Genomic DNA, 25,866 nt, shown 5'->3' on the forward strand with positions numbered 1-25,866 from the left:
CGTATTTGGCTGCGATGGCGTCATGGAGCTTATATATAACACAGCTTATTTGAGGGGCAGTTTCACGTTACTTGGCTTTACTTGTACGGAACGTTTTTCTTCTCCTTCTGTTCTCTATTTTCCTGTTGCTGCATTATTCTGTGCACGCTCGCGCAGACTGGGAAGAAAGGGAATGGGTTGCTTTTAACGACAACCCGTTCGTGAAATGTTGCGCAAGGGTCGTATCTATAATAACCGTGTTTATTCCGTGCCTTATAGATTGTATTTTTCAAGTTAAACTGAACAAAGAATTGTACGCTCCCGTATATCATGTCCAAAGAGACGAAAACTTCTTTATACTCATTGTTTTGTCGCCCAATCTCCTTTGAGATTTCAAACTGGACCAGCCAGTCGGTAATATCTGAATTTATTCATAGTAAGAGTAAAAATTCGTTTGCTGAATCAGAAGGATTTTTATGCATAGAAGATGCACCCGTCGTCCGTCGCTGTTTGAATAGTTGGAAGTGAGGTCTGTTGGAGTAAGTATGTTCCGTATGTGTTGAAGATTCTTGAAAATAATCAAGATTTTAATGCTCAAATTTTCCACACTTGAAAGAATGATCACTCAAATTATAAAACAGATGATGTACATTGTAGAGGACATGTCGCGTTTAGCCTGGTTGAATCTAAAGGCCTACAATACGGCAACCGTGCAACTGCTAGGACGCACTGCGCTCAGTCTGGTTGTAAATAAATGTCCTCTCTTAATTTTTTTGTGTTCATGTTCACAAATAAACGATGTTTGGAGCCTGCAAGCTACTGGGCTCATCCGAGCGCAAGCCGCGTCAATTTGTCGGTGCCAGGCAGCACCTGCTGCAAATTCTCACGCTAGATTTTATGGTGGTCAATAATGCGAATTTTTTGTTTTATGAAAAGTAAGTAATCGTTGATAATTCATAGGTCATTACATAGCATTGTATGTTTCTCATTATTCCATTGGTTTTACAATTTTCTGTGAATTCCAACACGATTCTTCGCCTGTTTTTAAGCGATTATTAATCTCATTTTCGCGTCTGTAATTGCTGACTATAAAAATGTTTCAGGCCTTGTTTGAAAAATGTGAGAAAAAAATTCTCACCTCCGGTACCAAAAAAATGTTCAGGGCCGTACAAGAAGTTAGAGAAATGTCATGTGTCCAGAAATGTTCTAGGCTCGCGTGAGGAAAATGTTTTGGCCGCATGTAAGGAAAAAGTTCCGTGCCAGAGCGTGTACATTGTACAATGTTGAGGCTCGCGCGAAAGCCCTGCAATATCGTAATGATGTTGGGAATCTGGCTGCCGAATTCGGTGCACAGGAACGGCTCAGTGCGGCCGACACTCGGCTCAGCCTGAAGTATTGCTTCATAGTCCCCCTGGAAATTGATGGACGACGCCTGTGCGTCATTTCGAAGCGTACGGATGACTTGCGTACGAGAGCTTTAGCAATGCGAACAAGCTAAGTCACGAGCAACGCAGTCAAAGACCTCGTTTGTTTACGTGTGACTGAAATTGAGTTTGCAACTGTTGTAATTTAAAAAACTTTTGAAGTTTCTTGCCCGTTTAAAATCATTCCCTTTAGTAAATAATAAAGGCCTGCGAACGGTTAAAGTATATGGATACAGTGTAAATCAGCACACATCATCTTTCCAGAGTTGAAGTGAAATCACGGGCTGGTTACGAGATTCCAAGTGAATCTTGCAATTGTGAGCGTCGACGTTCTCTCGATGTTTGGTATATGCTATGCGTGGTTGAAAAACACTACGGCGTTGACAAACATACTGTGGTTGACAAATGAATCATGGCAAAGGTAGTATGGCTGACAAATTAAACACTAAAGCACTACGGAAAGCATCACGTGTTTGTTGTTCGCCAAGTATTTAACAAACGATACGTGGAGGATAAACATTAATTGACACTTTTACTGTGCACGCAACGGTCCCTGAATTTTCAAAGCCATGTACTGAACCTCGCAAGTATTTTGCGCGTGTAACAGGAAAATGTCGCGCCTGACAATCACAGCAAAATATCCGAATTTTATGAACTTTTCTCTGTCAAATAAGGCAGCATTCGCTTAATTGCCAGCAATTTTGTGTCCCTACTAATTCCCAGCGCTGTTAAAGCGGACTTTTTTCCTGTTGATTTTAAGCCCCCTGCACCGTTGTTTATTCCTACGCTTTACTTCTAAATAATGAGACCTCACCCGGCAGAGTGAACAGAGAAAACAGAAGAATAATCGTTGGTCATATGCAGCAAGTAATATTTTTCGGCTACGTTTAGACTTTTTATATGCGATATTTTAATATTATAGAGTTAAATTATTGTGTTCTTTAACCAAGCCTAACCAACCAAATTGTTGCTTACATTTTGATATCATTCAGTAATATGTTGAAAGGTATCTGCTTGGGATACTAAAGAGGGCTATTTTCGATTATATATGCGTACTAAAGCGTATCGTATTGCAGTGTTGAATCGAATCGTTTTGCAGTGCTAAATTTATCGTATTACAGGACTAAATTTTATCGTATTACAGGGCTAAATTGTATCGTATTGCAGTGCTAAATTGTATCATTTTGCAGTACTAAATTGAATCGTATTGCAGTGCTAAATCGTATCGTTTTTCAGTGCTAAATCGTATCTTTTTCAGTGCTAAATTGAATCGTATTGCAGTGCTAAATTGTATTGTTTTGAAGTGCTAAATTGAATCGTATTGCAGTGCTAAATCGTATCGTTTTGCAGTGCTAAATTGTATCGTTTCGCAGTTCTAAATCATATTGTTTTGCAGAGCTAAATTGCATCGTATTTCAGTGATAAATCGTATAGTTTTGCAGTGCTAAATCGTATCTTTTGCATCTATAAATCGTATCGTTTTGCAGTGCTAAATTGCATCGTATTGCAGTGCTAAATCGTATTGTTTTGCAGTGCTGAATCTTATCGTTTTGCAGTGCTAAATCTTATCGTTGTGCAGTGCTAAATTGTATTGTATTGCAGTACCGAATCGTATCGCATCCCTTCTGGGACTTGGCATTTCCCTCAGGCTTGACGTTGAGAGGCGTTCGCTCTTCAGGGGGCAGATATTTATATTGGCTAGCCTGCTCGAGCGCAGCCAATATGGCGTTCATGTCTAATGAAGACATTCACGGAATGAATGTTTATATTGCCCAAACCGGTAGCATATTGCGGTTATGTCTAATGAAGGTATTCACTTTTTTTAAGCGAATATTTCTGTCGCTCAAACTTCTAGAGCGCAGCCTATGGCGTTGATGTCTAATGAAGGCATTTACTAATTTTGGAATGTATATTTACATTGCCAATAGACTCCTTTATTGTTTTCGGCCAATGGTTGTCATGTCTAATGAATTCGAAGCAGACATTAACGTTGCCCAGGAATGACAAACTCAGTCATGTTTGATGAAGGCAAATGTGGTATTGGCTTCCATGTCTTCGCCATTACGTCAAATGTATGGCGGCTACGACGCGCGTGTTCATGTGGGTTGCGGAGCGCTGGTCGATGTCGGAACCATCAGAGCTTCTCAGCTCTCGCCGCTGTCGATAGTCAGGGCCTCCACTATCAGTTTATCGACTGGTGATCCAGCGCTCCGCTGAGCTCAGTGGGATTGCTGAGGGTTGGCAGCTGTGGAATTCAGAGGCAACTATAGAGCTCAGTGGCACAGGCTGAGCTCGGCGCCAACGATGGAGCTCAGCGGCAACTGCAAATCTCGACCGCATATCCAAGGTTTCGTGGTTGCAGCTGAGTTTGACCAAACAATTGAGTTCGGTTACAACTGGTGAATTCAAAGGCTGCAGATGAGTTTTGGGCAATAGCTTATTTTTACGAGAACAGCAGAGTTCTGCGACAATAACTGAGTGGTAACAGTTATTGTATTTGGCGGAAACTACAGAGTTCAGATGATTTTAGCTCGGGTAACAGCTGAGGTTAGGGTCAACAACTGAGGTCGATGATAACAGTTGAGTTCGATGATTGCAGCTGAGTTTTGGGTAAAATATATTATTACAGCGTCTTGCGGCAACTGATCCAGTCTCTCATGCATTTTTCCTCTACAAAAAGTTCCTTCGCGGAATCATCTCGTGTAGAACTCGTGTTTAGTCCATCTCATATATACTCCTTGCAGAAGAAAATCGAAAGGCAACGTCGTTGATGGGCCATGCTATCCTATCCGAAAATTGGCCTTACGCTGCTTGGTGTATCTTTGGTCATGAATTTCCTGGCTTTTCCCTCTGTTTAATTTGATATAGTTTTCACGTTGGGGTAGCATCAAGGATCTTGAGACGAGACCGTGGAGGAGGACATAGCGTGTTCGTCGATGCCTCGAGAGGTCCTCGTATCAAAGAGTTTTATTGGCGCAGCGAAGTCGTTAAAGCTTGAAGGAGGCAGCGCTCTCGTGATTACAAGTCCACGAGTCTCTTGTACCCTCTAACTTTATAATGAAACACAAACAAAGTAGCGGCCTGCGTCGTTACCTTTAATGTGCGCTTGCATTAATTTGTTAGAGGCATGTTAGGCTTTTTGAGTTTGAGCAAAACTTGAGAATTTAGGTTGATGTATGTGCATTGTACTCGGAACTCATAATGGAATCGTCGCAAATGAAAGATTTTTGTATTCATACAAATAGCGGGAAAGGAAGCAAAATTCGACAAGCTGTTGGTCGGGTCAAGCTTAATATTTTTTTCAAATTCATCCTAAATAAAAAAAATCGAAAAGAAAAAAATTGATGATGATAATCGGGTAATTTGTGATGATGATGAATTCGGGTAATTTTGGTGATAATAGCCTCGAACATCTCTTATATCTCTAGAGGACTACGCGTCAGCATAGTGTGGGTAACAACAAACGGCCCGGTGCAAAATCATTGCATCTATTTCTTGCCTCTGCCTCAGCATTCACATTAAAACAAATCTGACATTCAAAAACTTGGTTCCTAACATTCTAATATCAGCTCAAGATCACCATAACAATGAAATTTCTGACATTATAGTTAGCATTCAAATCCCACTGATAACAGCTCACTCTATTGGTTGAAAAAGTGGTGGTCGGGGTTACTTATTCCACCGAATTATTAGTTACGCATACAAAATAAACGCATTAGCATGTAATGATTTTGATGTTCCGATAGACAGCGCAGATTAATTTCGAATTAGGACTACTTTTTTGTTAGTTCTTTCAGTGGTCTCTAGTTCTAAGGTGATCATCAAGTTCTACGATGACCGACCGTTATGTTTTACCGCCCGCAATGAGTAAGTTTAATTAAACCTCACCAGTGAAAAAAAATGGAATAGACTTCGTTTGGAATTTTGCCTAATTTTATCGGCATCTTCACCGAGCATTTCAAACCTGTCCTCTGGAAGTTCCTGCTTAAGTTCACCGCCAGGATGCCATGGATATTAAATTTCACGGGCATACATATGGAATAACGCGGAAACTATGCAAACTTCACAAAATCGTTACTTACTTTTGTAGATAATTCTGTCCATAATCCCTTAGTGTTAATTCTTGATCGAATATGCAGGTCCGGCCAGCTTCAGAGCGAGGCTCTTTCCTCGAACCTATAAGGCGCGAGTTGTAAGACGCTGCTGCTCCCTATTTATTCTTTTAAGTTTCTCCCTGCTGGTGACGATGGAAGCCATTAGCGCTTCTGAAAGACCAGCAAATGAAAAACTGGCAGGGTCCGCGAGATTAACGTTAAATGGTCCGGAATGAGCAAGGCATGTAGAATAGCGCGTCATCCATAGACCGATTGTTGAACCTTCCTTTCTGCTTCGTAAATACTTCTCGTAATTTAAATCATTTTAATATACTGACGGCAAAATATTTCGCGATAATGAGCAAAATCATACTCGCATTAACTCAAATTTACATGGCATTGAACAAACTATTTCTCACTGATAAATGAGATTAGACTATCAAGATGTAACAGAATGCGTGCGTATCAGAATTTTGCAATAAATTCTTATGGGCTGCGTCTGCTGCGTCAAGAAATATAGGACTTGGTTATGCAGTGGAGACTTGGTTATGCAGTGGAGACTTTGTTATTAAGTGGAGACTTTGTTATGCAGTGGAGACTTTGTTATGCAATGGAGACTTTGTTATGCAGTGGAGACTTTGTTATGCAGTGGAGACTTGGTTATGCAGTGGAGACTTTGTTATTCAGTGGAGTCTTTGTTATGCAGTGGAGACTTTTATTATGCAGTGGAGACTCTGTTATGCAGTGGAGAATTTGTTATGGAGTGGAGATTTTGTTGTGCAATGGAGACTTTGTGATGGAGTGCAGACAAGACTCTTGCGACAGATTGTAGACTGTGATCCAGCACATACCGTTAAGACCAAGGAAGACCATCAAGGCCAAGGAAGACCAATAAAAGCAAAGAAGACCGTTAAGACCAAGGGAGGCGGTTAAGATCAAGGAAGACCGTTAAGACCAAGGAAGACCGATAAAAAGAGAAATGATCGTCACACTCCCTGAACGGAGAAATGATCGTCACACTTCTTGAACGGAGAAATGATCGTCACACTCCCTGAACGGAGAAGTGATCGTCACACTTCTTGAACGGAGAAATGATCGTCGCACTCCCTGAGCCGAGAAATAATATTTATCGAACCCCGTGAGCAGAGAAATGATCATCGTACTCCCTGAGCGGAGAAATAATCATTGCGCTCTGTGAGCGAAGCAATGATCATCGTGTTCACTGAGCGGAGAAATAAAAAACTGTTTTCAATGTTATTTGCTAATTGAAGTGACAAGGCAAAGCAATGGTAAAAAATATAACTCAGTACTCACTGCAGTGAGTGACAGAGAGCGCATTTTCTCGTCGACGAATACGTTAAGTCACGGACGGATAGACAGACGGATAAACAGACGGACAGACGGACGGACGGACATGGCGAGCACAATAGCGCCTTTTTCTCCATAAATGAGAAAATGCGCTAAAAATATATGGAATTGACCAAATCTAAACAATATCTCCAATATAAATTTCAACTCCATCATCCACGGCTCCCATTAAAAAAAACTGACCAGGAAAATTACATTGCATGCTAAAACTTTCGATAACTTTTTTTGAAGGAGATGTCGGCGGCCTAGCAATTGTTTCCAGTCTGGGGCTTGACTGCCGATCTCTCGGGTCGAGAAGACCTTTATTTTGAACGGTTCTTTGTCTCCCGCAAGCTCACAGAACAAAAAAATCCTCGATTTCTCTGATTGGACGGCGACAATAGCAAGAGGTAACGATTCTCTCAGATCTATCGCTTAAAAATCTATAACCCCAACAAATTCGCTTTTTCCTGCAGATTTTGTAGAAAAATGTTGAGCCGAAAACTCTCTTAATGTGATTTTTATCACGATCAAAAAGCGTTGCGTTGAATGAGAGATAATTGTGAAAATGTGATTACCTGTAGGAAGTGAAAACTGCGTTATCGCCCGCCATCTTGATATCATCTCATTGTTAATCTTAATTTAATGCAGATTGAGACTATTTCGAAGGTGCGTTGAAGGGTACCTTGAAAGCAATATTGAAGGGTACGGAAAGGAGTGAAGTGCATGGAACCATTTTGTATCCACGACGTGTACAAAATTCCTGAGGAATAAAGGGCCTATTTGAACTCAATGGCTTTGATAGTTCAATAAGCGTTCAAACAAAATGGTTAATAGTTTCGAACTAGTATTAAAATCCTCAACAATAAACAATCTTGCACGTCTCCGTTTTTTGACGTAACCAAGGAAACGAATCTAACAGCACGATGTCAGCTTGACAAATAAGATACTCGAAGTATTATGATCTGAAGTACCTCGACAATCATGAATTTCAGAATTCCTTCAAGCCTGACGTAACTTGAGCTCCCATTTCATATTTCTGAGCTTTGGTGGCAAATTTCGACGGCTGCTTCATTTTAATTTGCCTTGCATGCAAGTAGATTTATTTGCGACGCCAATGAAGAGAAAGAGCATGTAAGGCGTATCTGCCAGGTGCAGAGAACTGTTTATTGGTGTTACAACTTCCAAGGTGTGAGTGACTCCGTCCTACAGATTGCGATCAGGCCATATGATGGCTAACAGGACAGCGCCAGCAGAAATCATGTACCCCGCATCCTGCGCTGTAGCAACATATGAACGGGTGCCCGGAGTTTGAAAAATGGACACATGCGGCGCATAATATGACCTTTATTGACGTGTGGAAAATGCTTTACCGTTGCATGCCCTGACGTCCTGATATTGCTGTTCTGCTGCACGATTTTGGCATCGGCAAAATTATATTCAGCAGCACACCTCCGTTGTGCGGGAAATGATGTAATGCTGTATGTCTCCGTCGTTCCTGAAATGATGTCCTGCAGCACGCCTCCAACGTACGTCAGGGAAATGGTGCCCTGCTACACGCCGTCTACGTCCAGGAAATGATGCCCTGCAGCACGCAAGGGCTGGACGCAAAGGCTGGACGCAAGGGCTGGACGCAAGGGCTGGACGCAAGGGCTGGACGCGAGGGCTGGACGCAAGGGCTGGACGCAAGGGCTGGACGCGAGGGCTGGACGTAGCTCTGACGCCAATAACTGGTCTGCTTGCTAATCATGTTCTCCCCTACACTGTTTTTTTTATCAATCCCAATCAATGCTGCCAGTGGCATCCAGGGATTAGGTTCACCGTTGCACACATGCAGGGCTTCGTTGAGCTCATGGGCGTAAAATTCACAATTACATTTCTGTATGTGAACTATTAACCAAGTACAGTAAATTTTATGATGTATTCAATGTTCTCAACGATTATTATGGTGAAACTAGGGCTTAAGCTAGTGATCGTCGTAATTAGTGAACTGGTGATCATCGTAATTAGTGAACTAGTGATCATAGTAATTAATTAGCAAGGAACGCGTTTATTGATGTTCTAAGTAAGCTTCACATTATTCATAGCAATTATTTTGACCATTACTCTGATCTTTTCATCGTCATGAAATTGGGATATTTAAGGGTGATACGGTGACATCTCCGAAGTCTGCAAGTACTAATGAAGTACTTTAATGTCAGTAGGCTAATGGTTTTACATACATACACTGTACCGAACTAACCACGAACATAAGTGTTCGTTTTATTTAAATGCTCTATGTACATTTTTTTCATTCGAAGTCAAAAATTTCTTTCGTACAATGCAACAAATCAAAAACTTATCAAAAATCCTGATCTTGGTTTAACCATAAAAGAAATATTGGCATTTACGAGTACAAAAAACTTGGGTTGCCCTTAATATCCAGACTGGCTTTCGGCAAAAATCACTCACAAATGAGCGATATCTCGGGCTCCAGCTCAGAGTGTAAATACTTATAAAACGTTTTGACGTGCACCGCAAACACGGTAGCGGCAGAGCCGTAATACGGCTGTGGCAAGGCCCTAATACGGCGAGCCGTCGGGCAAACATTTCAATGAGCACTGATGCAGGCTCAAGATTTTGGTAAACACGGGCGCTGCGAGTGCAACTATACGTTGTCCGTATGAGTGAATGCTAGTGTAGCGAGAAGTTGTTGTCCTGCAGTGCCTAGTTATTGAAAACTTTTTTAGCGAATTTTCTCATTTATGGAAAAAATACACTATTGTGCTCATGTCCGTCCGTCTGTCTGTCTGTCTGTCCGTGACTTCACGTTTTCGTCGACGAGAAAATGCGCTCCCTGTCACTCACTGCAGTGAGTACGACCTTTGTGTTTTACCTTTTTTTTTGTACGGTTGCCTTGGCATCACCATGGGTTCCATTATTTAAAAAAAATTTTCGAGACCATCGACTGCATGTTATCTAAAAACTGTCTCCTCATGTTGTCTCATTTTTGTTTGTTTTATTTTAGATTTTGGTTCTAAAGTCCTCGAGCTTAGATGAATTGTTTGAATGTGAATTTTAGGCTACTAATTGTTTGTACCTGTGTTCTAGGTTTTGAACTGACGATGGAGCTGGACTTCGAAACGTTTTCTTTCATAAGAAATGGTGAAGTTTTTTGTCTATTTTCTTTGATTTTAAATTCCCGGTAAATTTGTGATTTAAGCAACCAAGTGATCCTAATACTTATAACAAATGTCCATTATTTTTCCTACTAGCCATTCTGTTCCCCGGATACCAGTTGACCCTCAGAGATTCAGCTATTCCCATGGCATCTATTTATTCCTATGACATCCAGCTCTCGCACTTGCATTTGTGTGCGAATTGCATTTAATTGAAATTAGTCGCAGCAAACCCGTAGACTTGCGCCCAGATCAATACCCGCGCCCTGATGCAACAATTGCAAAATGGGCGACATGCACAGCGGCGCAGTGATTGCAGTGTGACATGACGCAGTGATTGCAACATGCACAGCGGCGCAGTGATTGCAGTGTGACATGACGCAGTGATTGCTACATGCACAGCGGCGCAGTGATTGCAGTGTGACATGACGCAGTGATTGCAACATGCACAGCGGCGCAGTGATTGCAGTGTGGACGCAGTGACTGTCTCTTATACACATCTAGATGTGTATAAGAGACAGCCTCCAACGTACGTCCGGGAAATGGTGCCCTGCTACACGCCGTCTACGTCCAGGAAATGATGCCCTGCAGCACGCCCCCAACGTACGTCCGGGAAATGGTGCCCTGCTACACGCCGCCTACGTCCAGGAAATGATGCACTCCTGCTGGTCTCTTACCGCAGGGAAATGATGCTTGTTGCGCGTCTCAGTCATCATGGAAATGATGCCCTGCTGCTCGCCTCCGATCTCCCGGAAATGATGCGCACATGAAAGGTTCTGCAGTCGCAGATAACGTCGGACGCAGCATCTCATGCCGGCCGTTATCGAGAAGCAGGTCGTCTTATCATGCCCTCGCTCGCACAAAAAAACTTCCCTAAAAATTGGTAATAAAATTCCGTCTGTACGGCCCTTCCTAATTCCACGCTCGAGGACTTTCAAGCGACTTTGCGGCGTTAAGAACCGCTGCTCATATCGTAATTAAAAATGATCGCCGACTTATCTCTGGCTTTTGAATAGTCCGATGTAGGTTCCGGATTGCTTGAAACGTCGATGATTGCCTAAAATGCGGTCTCATAATTTATATGTAGCGTTTGTAAATTATGTCTTTGATCATTTCCGTGCTTCATAACAAAGATTGCGTAAATATCTAATAGTATGTTCTTGAACACGGAAAAAATTGGGCTTATACTTTCATAATCAATTTCTATAATAAAATTCAGCCTGGGAAATTTTCGCTAGCGGCTCAATTTCCGCATGACGCGTCTGCTTGAGAGATAACGAATTTTTGAAGCTGGTAATTTTTAAAATGATAAACGATTTTTTTTACATTCAGAGATGCTTTGTATATATGAAAAATTTCCCCATTGTATCTATATTATTTATGATTCAAATTTTCAATAAGAAAATCTATTTATGGAAATAATTTGTACATAAAATCGATAGCTTCTAACTCCGAGGATATCAAGACATCAAATTATTTCGTGTGGGCTTGCGAGCGTCACTCGCCCAATAGAAAAGTGAGGCCGAATGTTCTGCTTCGATATTCAATTTTGACGGAGCCTCTGATCAGCATTCAGCTCGGGCCCGTGCCTGGAACGCTCGTTAGCGTATTTTTTGCCTTTGAAGAGGACAGCAGAGTCTCGTAAAAATAAGATGGGAGCGCAGCACTCCGCGTTAACATCGAATTGATTTTGCTGATGATGCTAATGGGATTATACCTGCTCGAAAAATATTATCATGTTCCGAAGTTCATGGCTTGTTCATATAAAAAATAATGTAAGTATTGCTAAGGTATTTTGAGGATATAATAATTGAGAACAAATATTTAGGACGTAACTAAACGGCCTAAAACAAGATTGTTAAAATTGATATAATTTTTTTTAAATTGCTGTTAGAACTTAGATGTCATATTCACTAGTAGCGTTGGCGCTATCCTTATTACTCCGGTAATCAATTTATGCAACAGAATCGCTCTGTTAAGATCAAGGTAACTAAAATAATATTTTTTTTTGCATTCCGCTCTCTTGTTAATTTTTAATACATGTATTATTGTTGCATATTTTTTTGAAAATGCAAATGAAATGCTCAAATTGTGTCTTGAATTTTAATGCCTGACTCATCGTTCTAATGTGATACGCGTCATGCCCACCTAACTAAATTGCTTTCAAAGTTTTTTCTCCAAATATCGAAGCGAGTTCGGGGCACTATGAAATATCTTTTAGACATCATCCAGAGAAATTCTCGAGAAAGTTCTACCATTACGCGACTATTTTCCGACGATTTCCAGCGATAGGCGGCAATCGGTGCCTCTGGCGGTCGCTCATCTTTCAGGTCGATTGCACAATTTTGCTTTCCTAGCCTCGGCAGGGCGCTGCGAACGACATTGCCGGGCACGGCGGTAGAAGACAAATTTTCTGGAGCCATCCGTGGTAAATTATTAGAGTGGCATCCACGACGCAGAATAAATGTAATAGTGATGCATTAATCTTTAGTTTATTGGAATAATGGTATAAACGATGAAGAACTTGTGTAATAGTGATCCATTAATCTTTAGTTTATTGGAATAATGGCATTCACGATGCAGAACTTATGTAATACTGATGCATTAATATTCAGTGTATTGGAATTATGGCATCCACGATGCAGAACTTATGTAATAGAGATGCATTAATCTTTAGTGTACTGGAAAAATGGTACGAACGATGCAGAACCTATGTAATAGTGATGCATTAATCGTTAGTGTATTGGAATAATGGTACCTATAAACGATGCAGAACTTATGTAATACTGATGCATTAATCTTTAGAGCATTGGAAAAATGATATCCACGATACATAACTTATGTAATGTAATGTAAAATGATATCCAAGTGTATTGGAATAATGTTATAAATGATGCAGAACTAGTGTAATAGTGATGCATTAATGTTCAGTGTATTGGAATAATGACATCCGCGATGCAGAACTTATGTAATAGTGATCCATTAACTTTAGAGTATTGGAATAATGGTGTACACGATGCAGAACTTGTGTACGTAATAGTGATGCATAAATCCTCAGTATATTGGAAAAATTGTATTCACGATGCAGAACTAATGTGATACATAGTGATGCATTAATCTATAGTGCATTGGAATAATGGTCTCCACGATGCAGAACTTATGTAATACAGTAGTGATATATTAATATTTACTGTATTGGATAAATGGTATTAACGATACAGTACTTGGTAATGGTGACGCAGCAATCTTTGGTGTGGCCCCTCAGGCATTTATTAATCATGTAAAGTTTTTTTACGATATAAACTCGTAATCACTAATCAAAGTTGATTGGACGCAATTTACCAGGGAAGGCTGAACAAATAGTATCTGATGCCTTTTGTTCGAGAATAGAAGGAGGTTTGAAGCTTGTCTCACTGTTGTAAAATTTGTGCTTTAGTCCTATGATATGTCAAGAGCTTCATTGTAGGTCTGAATTGTAGCTTTTTTATGCTGAGAAGTAACTATAAGCCAAAATAATCCTTGATTGTAGTTAATATTATCGCAAGTTGTTTTTTTGTAATAACATATGCCATTGGTTCGTCAAAGGTGCCGAAAACCTCGTGTATTTTGTTATTCGTATTCATAAATGTCAATTCAACTACATGAACTGCAATTGCCTGTTGCCTCGACTGCAGTAAACGCTGTCTAAATCGTTTTTTTTTTCTGCGCAGAAGCAGCAAGACTCGGTCGGGCCTGCGCAGCTCCTCAACCCTCGAGGGCGCCTTGCCGGAGCCGCTGTCTGAAGAGGATCAAGCTGTCCTCCCCGCCCCACGCAGAGCCTCACAACGACTCAAGTCTCCTACTGAAAGCCTCCAGGAAGCACTGCGAACTTTCCCAGACAATTCCCGGCCGTTCTCGGACAACATTCCCCGGTCTTTCGCTGATGGTAATGTTCGATCTTTTGGCGACAGCAATTCGAGCATCGAAGAAGACGTTCATAAGATCGTAAGAAGTTGCGTGGCCCAGCGAAGCAACGCTCTTAATATTATTAACAATGCTAATAGTAAGAACAATAACAACGTTGGAGGGGGTGCGAAAGTTGAGATGTTGTTGAACGAGCGGAGCAGTAGTAGCGGCAGCTCGACGGTATCGACTCGGCACAAGTATAGCAGTAGTAGTGGTGGCAGTTCGACGGTATCAACTCGGCACAAGTATAGCAGTAGTAGTGGTGGTAGCTCGACGATATCGACCCGACACAAGTATAGCAGTAGTAGTGGTAGCTCTAGCACTTCATGTACCAAGAATCGCTCAAGCAATAGCAATCATCGTTCTAAGGCTCACTCATCATTCGCAAACATTAAGAACAATAACAACATCATAGGCACTAACATCAACACGGCGAATCTGAACAACAACAACCATGCCAAGGAAGAAGATCTCGAGAAGCGCCTCGAGGAGAAGAAATTTGAGGATCTTCAGAGAAAACTTTCGGACTCCATCAGGACGAGAGACGAGGCAGCTGCCGCCGTGACTGCCCTGCCAAACCAGCTCAGGCCTTGTATCGAGTCCGTGGTTTCTGTTGAGTCCAACGGATCCGTTGAATCCAATTGTTCTGCTGAGACTCTGATGGTCCAGCAGCAACAAGATGACGAACAGGAAGAGCATAGCAACAACACCATCGACTACAGACTTCTGGACGCACAGTGCATTGTAGCTAATGGCTCCATAGTCACTAACGGCACTATAGTCTCCAACGGGACCATAGTGAGCGGCGGAACGATAATGAGTAACGGCACACTAGTTACAAGTGCTGGCCTTATGACCACATCGGCTTTCGATACCTCCAGCGACCTAGAGGCGTACAACGGCCACCATGACTCATCACTTCACGACCACGCGCTTCACGGGAAACTCAAGGCGGATGTTGATGACGAGGACGATGAGGACATTGTCATGACAAACGGTCTGGAGCACATGGACTCTTACATGCCCTTAGTGGGGGAGTTATCGCAGCCTCTGATGGACGATGAGGCTGGAAAGAAGGTCTTCATGTCAGACTCGAGTGATTCAATGGACGCGGTGGTATGTAACGGTCAGGACGTCGAGGAAAAGAGGAGAAAAAGAGACGACAAAAAAGATGACAAGAACAATAAAAAGAAAAAATTGAAGCCTCTCGAGGAAGAAAACTTATCCAAGTGAGTACTGTATATTAGATTCACGTGTTCGTTTCCATTATATATACGGTTAGCATAGTACATCTTTTGATTTCTCCGTACTCCTACACTAATGCTTTCCTCTTTAATTCTAGGAGAATTGGAGTTCTAGCTTCCGAATATAAGATTTTGTGCTGACGCATAGAAGAAAAGAAACTGAAAAATATTATTTTTAACCATTAGGACTGGGATGATCGAATCATCCTAAGACATGTGACGAACAAAAAATTAATTCCCCTCAAAATTTGTAAACTATGCTCGGCATCAAGTGGAAGGGCTAAAATTATTAATCGAAAATCATTAATGTGCATATTGCACTAAATTTTACAAGCTTTTAAATCGTAATTTTCCATTGAGTCATTTTATCTTCCCTCTTCACTAGTTTTAAAAAAACTGGCCCTCGGTGTTGTTTGTGTTACTATAATCCGATCATCCCTTTGATCCCTTCGGAGGCTTCATAGTCTTGCGTTATCTTGTCTTGCGTGTATCCCGTCTTGCGTGTATCCCGTCTTGCGTGTATCCCGTCTTGCGTGTATCCCGTCTTGCGTGTATCCCGTCTTGCGTGTATCCCGTCTGGGTTATACCGCCTGTTGCTTGATCTGCGGCATTTTAGCACCTAGAGACAATGTCGGAAGTTTCATAAATTTACTGGTTCATGGACAGAAATGGTAAAGTTTTTCTCTCGCAAAAAGTTCTGCGACATCGTTATTGGATTATTGGATTAGATTTCGAGAGCTTTTTTCGTATGGTATAAAAAACCCTCGTATATCAAGTTTCGTATAGTATAGTAATTTCGGCGTTGAAGTAGTTTCGACGTTCGCCCATTCTTGCAATGTTCTTGCCTTATCTTCTGGAGATCTGAGAACTTTTGACCAGATCTGTCCAAAACTGACTTTGAAACTAATTATCTGCTGAACATTCACAAATTTGTGAGATGTCAGACATTTGTAATCGAAATATATACTCCAGCATAGCTTTATCTACTCTGTTTTAAACTCGTTAATACTAGAAGCGTCAACGGTGCCAGCAGAGTCTGTTCTACAAATCGATAACTCGAAGCGAGAAGAAAGTATTCTTGTATGGATAAGTTGCACTGTATTATTTTCTTTTTGTTTATTAACGTGGCCTCTGGAGATGGTTCTTATTTCATATTATAGAATCCTTCTGGAATCTTGCATAAGCCATGAGCATACTGTTAGTATTTAATGAGGTCGCCACGGACGTCGAAAACAAAGACTTGGAGCTTTATTTTTGTTCGTAAGACTAGACCTTCAAGCCTGCAATTATCCTTGTTGCACGTTTTTGAACACTCGACTAATTTTTTGTCATTTTTCGCGTATTTCCGAATGATAGGTTGTTTCCACATGTTTACAAATTCATAATAATATTTTGCCATTATTAAAATTAGATTTCATGTGGACTAGAAAACACGCAAATGTTACGTTGACGTCGTAAATCAACACACCCATCAAACTTCATAGTTCAAACCGGAGTCGCAAGTGTACATGATGAACGTTTGTTCGCGACCTGCAACAATTGATGAAGATGGAGCTCAAGGCCCGGCCGTCGCTCGCTCAAGTTTGCTTCTTGCGCGCGCTGGGCAAGATGCAAAATTGCACCATCATTCACCGCCCTCAGATGAACTTTCACTCCTTTTTCAAATTCCAAACATGCTTCATCTTGCTCCGAAAAATGCTGCCGGCAAATTGTTGCGTTCCACGAAGCCATACTTTTGCGAAGTTCCTTTTAGATCAATACAGAAAGCTGGTGACCCAGAGGCTGAAGGCTGGTGACTGAAAAATCATTCGTTCTTTTGCGAGGTTTCCTTGTGCAAATGCAATGCAGTTTTTGATATTTTTTAATTAAAATGAATTCATTTCACTCAATATTAATTTAATCTTTCTTCAATATTAATTTCTTCACGCGATACCCGTCATGTATTATAAGGTTCCAAATATATTTAATATCTCTGACGTACATTATGTGTTGGGGGTCAACTTAGCAATAATGTTAATTACCCTCGTAAATGTGGAAATGATGTGTTATGAACAACTCATCAGTTATGTACGTTGTAAATTCCACTTCAGAAATGACATCTTTTTGTAAATCTGCAGTACTGTTCATACGTGTGGAAATTTCAATCTACACATGAATGGACATTTTTAGGAAACGTATTAAATAAAAAGTAACCAGTGATACCATTCAGTGAATAAAATTTTAAATGAAATGTGCCTAATTCGAAATAATTAGTGCTAAACCTTCGCCCATGACGCCAGTGTTTTATTGATAAGGTAATCTCGCTGAAATAAAAATTTTTCTGTTAGAAGTTCCGTGTGCTTCAAAAAATTTTGCAAAAATTAGTTCAATCCCCGCCTCATCAAAACTTTATCAACATGACACAATTTTTATAAGATATTCAAAGTGTTCTTGCAGATCACTTTTGAACCCGCTCTTGAACACTGCTCTCGATCATCACTCTTGAAAGAAACTCTTAAGCCCCACTCCATGGCACAAATTGAACTCGAAATAAGTTTCTTGCGACGTGTTTTTTCTAACTCCTGATCGCTTGATCAAAGCGATACTTTTTCCCGAAGCTCTTCAATATTTGATGTTCTTGCCTATCCTAAGCTTTTGTTTCTCCGAAGCTCTCAATCTTTTCATGCTCCTATCTCCACGAAGTTCTTATTGCAATGAAGCTCTTATTTGTTGATGCTCGTACTTCCTCGAAACTCTTGTTCCTTCGAAGCTCTTATTATTTTCATGTTCTTAGCTCTTCGGAGCTTATGTTACATTGAAGCTTTTATTTATTTCATTCTTTCACCTTATTAGAGCTCTTATTTTCTCGAACCTCTCGTTTCCACGAAGTTCTTGTGCATTTCAGGCTCGTACCTCACCAAAGCTCTGGTTTCCACTAAACTCTTATTTATTTGTGGCTCTTGTTCCCTTTCAGCTCTTATTTACTCGCAGCTCTTGTTCCCCCGACGCTCTTGTTCCCCCGACGCTCTTGTTCCCCCAACGCTCTTGTTCCCCCGACGCTCTTGTTCCCCCGACGCTCTTGTTCCTCTGAAGCTCTTAATCCACTCGCCGTTGGACCGCCATGCGCCTGAGCAGTCAAATGCGACTAAAAAATTTATCCTGTGCAGTCGAGAGGTTCATGTTTATATAAGTCAAACAAGCTTCATTATGCAACGCTAATAATTTATGACATTTCTTAATGGCAAACCAATACTTCAAAGAACTTACCTACAAGCTGAGTCTCATTTAAACGCATTTGAATACAAACTTGAAATGATCCGATATGAACTAATGTTAGCGATCGACCATTCGAGGCTTTGATAATAAATTCGCCTAAGAATTAAGGCGCAAAAATTCCAAGAAAATTCAACATATTTTTCTATACCGTTTCCGAGATCTGCTTCATCAACGACTCGAAATTATAATATTCTATAATATTACAGTATTTAATATCATATTATATATTATAATTGTATTGTGTAATTATTACCAATTAGTACGACTTTATTTATAAAACAGATATTTTACATAAGTTGAATATTGAAATAAAAACTGGCGGGCAACTCATCTAATAACAAATTCAAGTTGAGAATTCTGGAATTGAAGAGTTAAATAATTATGAACTGATATGGAGTTGGACTTAGAGACTTTTTATCAAAAATATTGCTAATTTCATAGCATCGTCAATACTTTTTCATGCATGGTTATATATTAATAGATTTTCCTTCACTACTACAGACGCAGTAGCCTTGCTGGCAGTGAGCTTGCATTGTTCATATCGCCAAGGGATGCATTTTTCTGTTAAAAGCTAAACTTCAATATTGGCAGAAGCGCGATGTGTAGCTGCTATAAGGGAATGATGGTAGCACGAGGGGCATTTACTTAAAGGGGATATTGGCTGATGAGCTAAAGACACACAACAGAACAAATAAAATAAAAAAAATATAACTCAGTACTCACTACAGTGAGTGACAGAGAGCGCATTTTCTCGTAGACGAAAACTTGAAGCCACGGACGGACAGACAGACAGACGGACATGACGAGCACAATAGTGCATTTTTTCCATAAATGAGAAAATGCGCTAAAAACAGGCAAGTATAATTTTTTCAGTGATTAAAGCATAGGTCTCCGTGAGTTATTAAAATACGAATTAACTCTGAGGAAATCACGTAATAACTGCAACAACGCAGTCGGCATCTAATGAAAATTGTTCACCCTTTTGTCGCTGACGTATCAATGGCCATTGCACCCTCGCTGGATGCCCACCCAGACTTTAATAAGAGACGCCTTCTGAGATGATGAATTCCAACGACACGAAGATTATCTTCCTTAGAGCGCTGGTCTCAAGAGCCCGCTTCTAATTTGCAGCGCATTGATGCCTCGGCAAAACTGAGGTCGCTTTGGTGTGTCTGGGACGTTTGGTGTGCCTGGGACGTTTGGTGTGTCTGGGACGTTTGGTGTGTCTGGGACGTTTGGTGTGTCTGGGACGTTTGGTGTGTCTGGGACGTTTGGTGTGCCTGGGACGTTTGGTGTGCCTGGTGGTGTGACATGTGACTGAAGATGAATGCCACGCAGCTCATATGAGACTGTGACTGCGGCAAATTAGAGTAAACCCATCATTAGGTTTATTCCGACCACCATCACCGCCATCACCACCCACTTACATTAGCTTGTAGTTCTTCATGTACTGAAAATATCAATAAAATTCCGAAATAAAATATAGCTTGATTTATGAAATTTCAATCGACAAAATGATCGTTAACTACAGTTTCTGTGACCTAATTTTATTATAATCATTAGCCTAAAATGATATGTTGAGATTAAGCGATGATTTTGCAAATTTTTCCCGCCAACTGCAGCACCATCATTCGGAGCTAAAAACGTGCGCTGAACTCGTTAGTTGGATTACTTCTCGTTGCCGGAATTAGGCAGGATTCTGCTAATTCTGCTGCAAATCCAGAGAACTGCGAGGTACCGCCGGGCTGCGCTGCCGGAATCGGCTACAATTTTGCTCATTTTCATAGCGGTTTAGTCGTGAGCATTGCACCGTTCTGGGAATTTTGTGTGTGCTATAGAGAAAGAAAAGCAATGTAAACCTATTGTCATTTTCTTGATGGCAGCTGATGCTTTAAATAACCTGGAAACAAAAGTATTTGATTTTTAAAATAATTTGGGCAGTTTCACAGTTCTTTTTCATAAAATAAAGTATATGAAAGGCACAGTTTCTTCTTTTGATCTAAACGGGATTCGAGAAAGCCATTCCTGATTTATCGTACGCAAATATTGATGTTCTGTACGTGAGAGCCGTGGGAAAATGCTGGACGCTAATGCTGGACGCGAGGGCTGGACGCTAGGGCTGGACGCGAGGGCTGGACGCAAGGGCTGGACGCGAGGGCTGAACGCAAAGGCTGGACGCGAGGGCTGGACGCAAGGGCTGGACGCAAGGGCTGGACGCAAGGGCTGGACGCAAGGGTTGGACGCAAGGGCTGGACGCAAGGGCTGGACGCAAGGGCTGGACGCAAGGGCTGGACGCAAGGGCTGGACGCACGGCTGCTCTTCCCATCCTCCCTCCCACGGCTGCTCTTCCCTTCCTTCCTCCCACGGCTGCTCTTCCCTTCCTCCCTCCCACGGCTGCTCTTCCCTTCCTCCCTCCCTCCCTCCCACGGCTGCTCTTCCCATCCTCCCTCCCACGGCTGCTCTTCCCTTCCTCCCTCCACGGCTGCTCTTCCCTTCCTCCCTCCCACGGCTGCTCTTCCCTCTGCTCACGTGAGCAGAATTTAATTCGCGGACAAAAACATCGACACAAATCAGATATGTCGGTCGTGGGGAGACGGGGCGAGGCTGGTGGGGTACACGCGGGGACACGGGCTGGTGAGCTGCCGGCTTCAAAACTCGTGTTTTTGCAGTTACATTGGCGATTTGCTCGTTACAAATTGGCGTAACCTCATTACATTTTTAATTCTCGCCAGAATCATAATGCCTCCAGTCAAAACTAAACTAAGGTTTACAGAATTACGTCTTTTGGGTGCTCATTAGCTTTTTTAACTCCCATTCAATTTACGTGCAAGTGCATAACACCTGACTGCTGGCTGCACTGCGTGGACCAAGTGCGGCCACTGGCAGAATTTGTATTGATTTTTGCGGAGGCCGTCAGCGGCCAAACGGCCGTTGCGGCCGCTACGGCGCAGGTATACCGAGTGCGAAACCCTAGGGCGACCGTGAAACAAAACGGTGAAATGATAGCTGGCACTGCGATGATAGCTGACACTACGATGATAGCTGGCACAACAATGTTACGGAGGCATTACGATGATCGCTGGCATTAAGATGACAGCTGGCAATAAGGTGATTGCTGGCATTCTGATGATCGCTGGTAGGGTGGCCCAGTGGTTACAGTTCCGAGTAGGTACCAGGATTGGAGCTGAGAGGTGCGGGTTCGATCCCAGCTCTGTGCGCTAGTTTCTGGTCTGAATTGGCGGGAGGGCCGGGCGGTTAAGTACGGTAAAATTGGAGTAGTGAGTTGTGAGTTAGTAACCGCAACTCTCTGTCAAAGTTTTGAGATGTTAAGAATCGGCGACAGGCCTACGGCCTAATATACGCTGAAGCAGTTATTATTATTATTATATTATGATGATCAATGGCACCGCGATATTACGTATGCCGTTACGCTAGGACTTTAGGTAGGCCGTGCCGATGTGACCGTATCACTCGAGTCTGCCATTAAAAGTTTCTTTAATGCAAATTTAGGCTCAACTTCTAGAGTGCTCCTCAGTCCAGCCGATGCATTATGGGACACTTGCAGGTTAAATTTTTACTGTAAAGAAATTGGAATTCGAGAGACGCTTTGCGGACCTTTAATTCCGCTTTATCAGTTTTACGAAGTCCGCTGCTCTTCATGAAAGCTTTGAAGAGGGAAGTGTACAAGTCAAATTGGGGACAAAATTTTTCTAATAATTTCCATTTAAATAATAATTAGAGCAAGAGCTGTTATTTCTAATTCAGAACTAGATTGAACTGTTGGTGCGCGTATCATACTGCATAGAGAAGTGAAGCACTGCCTTCATACCTTTTGCTTCGTCTAGTTTTTTTAGCCGAGTTTTCGTAACACCTGAGGAATTAAGAACTCACGTGGACTTTCAAACATTCCTCACGACACCTCGAAGTCACGGTACACGAGCTTCGTCGCCTGCGATTTTCTGCAGTGCACTTTTTACGGACCAGATTCTTGAAAAGTCGTCCGAGTTTCGGGGGCGAAAGTTTGCCAGAGTTGTGATGCGCGCACTAGGCTTTGGCGCGGTGACTGGCAACGGACGACCGATACTCAAAAATAACTGGCCAACGGACAACCGATACTTAAAAATAATTCGGCTCCGCTACGTGAATTCTTAATCAGGCAACACTATGAACCTCGCAAATTCCATCATCGGGAAATTTCAATAAGAGTTTTTGTCCTTCCTGTCACAAATATTCGCTGATTGCCGTTCGAGAATGAACTCCTGGGTCCAGATTTTGAGTGCACCTATTTGAATCATTACTCGTATATACCTGCAAATCGCTGGGAGACTTTTTGTTTACCGCGCTAGCAATAGCAGCATGAGTTGCTGTTATAAACACACGTGGAAGCATTGTCGTTTGCCTGGCATTTCACTCGAGTGCGTCCGAGTATTTGTGCGATCGTTTTCAAGTACGCAGCCGTAATGGAAGGACACGCGCTGGAGTATGGAGGGTGAGGCTATGTTTAGCTTTTAATTCAGTTGATTTAATAGTAGCCAAGCCCTGCGACCGGGTTGAATGGGTTGGTCTCCATGATTTTATTTGATATGAAGCCTGCGTGTGTGTCTCGTATTTGATATGAGGCCTGTGTCAACAATCAAGCCATAATGGGTGTGTGGCAGCGTCAAAAAGACTGAGTAATTCATTAAGGTACCACAAAATTCACCTGTGGCTATGAGCATGATACATGAGATGCATACAGTGATCAGTCACAGGACGAGTCGCAATAGTGTGCTTGTAATTATGATGCTCTCGGTTCGTGTTAATTCACTTTTCCCTTTTTTGTTTTACTTTTTTTGCAAATAAAAAACACATAACCAAATCTAGGGGCATAATACGACACGCTCTTTGCAACCAGACCAACCGCTCCTTGCAGTCAGCGGTGCTCTGAAAATAGCAGGAAGCTAACTTTATTATCCTTTTTGAGTTAGGATATTTTTTTGCGTTTTTGTAAATCCGTCTTCTGCCGGCCGTAGCATGTTATGCCGATCTCGCTGCTTAAGACAAGTGCAAAATCTGATTTAATTTCCAAAAAACTATCAACTCGGTAATTTTTTTAAAAATACTTAACTTGACTATAGGAGATATGAAAAGATATTGCAGCCAACAAAACTAAAATAACATAACAATTTTAGGCCGCATTTGCATGTTATTTGATCGTGTACCTAATTAGTTCACAAACTTAGTCCAAATTAGCCTGATTAAACTCAGCGTGCTAAAGGGAGCTCAATAGCCCGCGGCGCTGCGCTCATTTTCCGGAACCGTTAAGAGAAGCACATTACGACAACGGTTAAGAAAAGCACATTACGACAACGGTTAAGAGAAGCACATTACGACAACGGTTAAGAGAAGCAGGTTAAGACAACGGTTAAGAAAAGCAGGTTAAGACAACGGCTAAGAAAAGCAGGTTAAGACGATCCCTGACGCGGGGCGCAGGCTTCAGGGCTAACTCGTGTAAGTGGAAACAACGAACCAAAGCAGCTCCTGAGTTTGGCTGTGGGCGCGTGTGGGGCGAGATTATATCTGCTATTACCGTAACCTTAAAAGTTTCATGTTGATATTATTCGGCAACTGCCGTCACCTTTAAAGTTTCATGTTGATGATGTTATTTGGCAACTGCCGTCACCTTCAAAGTTTCTTGTTAATGATGTTATTTGGCAACTGCCGTCACCTTTAAAGTTTCATGTTGATGATAGTGTGATGGTGGTGTGATGGTGGTGTGATGGTGGTGTGATGGTGGTGTGATGGTGGTGTGATGGTGGTGTGATGGTGGTGTGATTGTAGTGTGTTATTGGTGTGATGGTGGTGTGATGGTGGTGTGATTGTAGTGTGAGGGTGTGATAAGGTTGCAGTGTGCTGCTAGGTGCTGGTGTGTGGTGATGCTAATCATCATGAGACTGTACTATTGTGATCAGCTGTTGTGATGAGGCGGTTGTGTGGTTATGGTGTTGTGATGGAAAAGTATAATGACATTAATGACTCACTGCTTCACATGTCTGCACGACTTGAAGATGCATTCTTTCTAGTGTTTTAATGATCACTTGTAATTCATCACTAACAAAATGTGATACAAGTCACATATTATAATCCCCGACTAATCTGTTATTTTGTAAATATTTTTAATTATTTATAATAAATCGTTATTTTTCCTATCGTCTCCATGAAACAGGATCACGAATCCCAAGTTATACGCTTTAATTAGATAACAAAGTTCAAGGGAAATCCCTTATATTACTGTTATCTATACATAATCTATCCCCATCTATAATCTCTTATCCTTAATAACTTATATTACTTATTACATTATAGCCTTTGCTCATCTGGTGTGTTAGGAGATTGCTGTATCGTTTCCATTAGATATTGTTGCATTGCTGGTTAGGTTATTTCTTGAACGATAATTTGATATTTCAGAGTCGACTGTTCGATTTGAAAACCCATTATTCACTAGGATTTGTTTACGAGTTCTGAGTTCAGTTTTTAAATCACTTTCGGATGTGCAGGTCTTGAAAGCTCTTTGTATGAGAGCGCGCAATCCGCTGGTTTTATAGCGCTGAGGGCATTCACTTTTTCGTTTAACACTTCTCCAATATCGGTTGGTTTTCGGTGAACATCAGTTACATAGGAATTATCATCAATCCATATTAATATATCTAGGAACGGCAGTTTATGGTTTTGTCCAATTTCATGGGTAAACTTTAAGTCTGAATCCAGCTCCAAAGCTCGGTGAAGATCCATCAAGTGCTCTTCGTCACGAATGACTACGAAAATGTCATCCACGTATCTGCAGTAAAGCTCAGGCTTGATTTGTGCATCGAGCAACACTCGATTTTCCAGTTCACACATATAGAATTAAGCAGTTAAGTTCAGTTCATAAAGCCGTACCGTGCTTCACTTAAGTTGTACCGCTGATGCTGCACCGTGCACTCGAAGTTTTACCGTTGATTTTAGCGAGAATTTTGTACCGGGAATTTTAGAAAGAATATGGTACCCGGAATATTAGTAAGAATATTGTATCGGGAATATTGACAAGGATATTGTACCGTGGATACTAACTAGAATATTGTACCGTGTGCATTAGTTGAACGAGAGAAGTTCACTCCCCGACGTTCGAGTCCTCGCTACATGCGATCCGTCTATTTTTTTACGACCCTGAAGCTTTTAAACGGAGGCCCTCACAGGACAAAGTTTGGGCGACGCTTTTAGCTTTTTTTGTGCTGCCGCCCAAAAACGAGCGCCATAGACTTAAAATATCTGGTAATTTTGGGAGCGCAACCTAAAACTTCTGGGGATCAATAACGCTTTTTCATTATGACTCGTCCCTAGTAGCAGAATTTTTTTCAATATCGCTCGTCCTGTAGCAAAATTGGCCGTCGGGGCAGTTCGT

General features: G+C 41.6%; 1 protein-coding gene across 1 annotated transcript in view; it reads left to right on the forward strand.

Moving 5' to 3' along the window:
- LOC125178299 overlaps positions 1-25,866 on the forward strand; it is an 80,689-nt gene that overhangs the window by 15,946 nt on the left and 38,877 nt on the right. The window contains exon 2 of the mRNA XM_047881724.1: positions 13,713-15,176. Coding sequence (XP_047737680.1) covers positions 13,713-15,176 — 1,464 coding nt within the window. The remainder of the gene's footprint in view (positions 1-13,712; positions 15,177-25,866) is intronic.

Source organism: Hyalella azteca, unplaced genomic scaffold, assembly GCF_000764305.2.
Source record: "Hyalella azteca isolate HAZT.00-mixed unplaced genomic scaffold, Hazt_2.0.2 contig8717, whole genome shotgun sequence".
NCBI classification, from domain to species: domain Eukaryota; kingdom Metazoa; phylum Arthropoda; class Malacostraca; order Amphipoda; family Hyalellidae; genus Hyalella; species Hyalella azteca.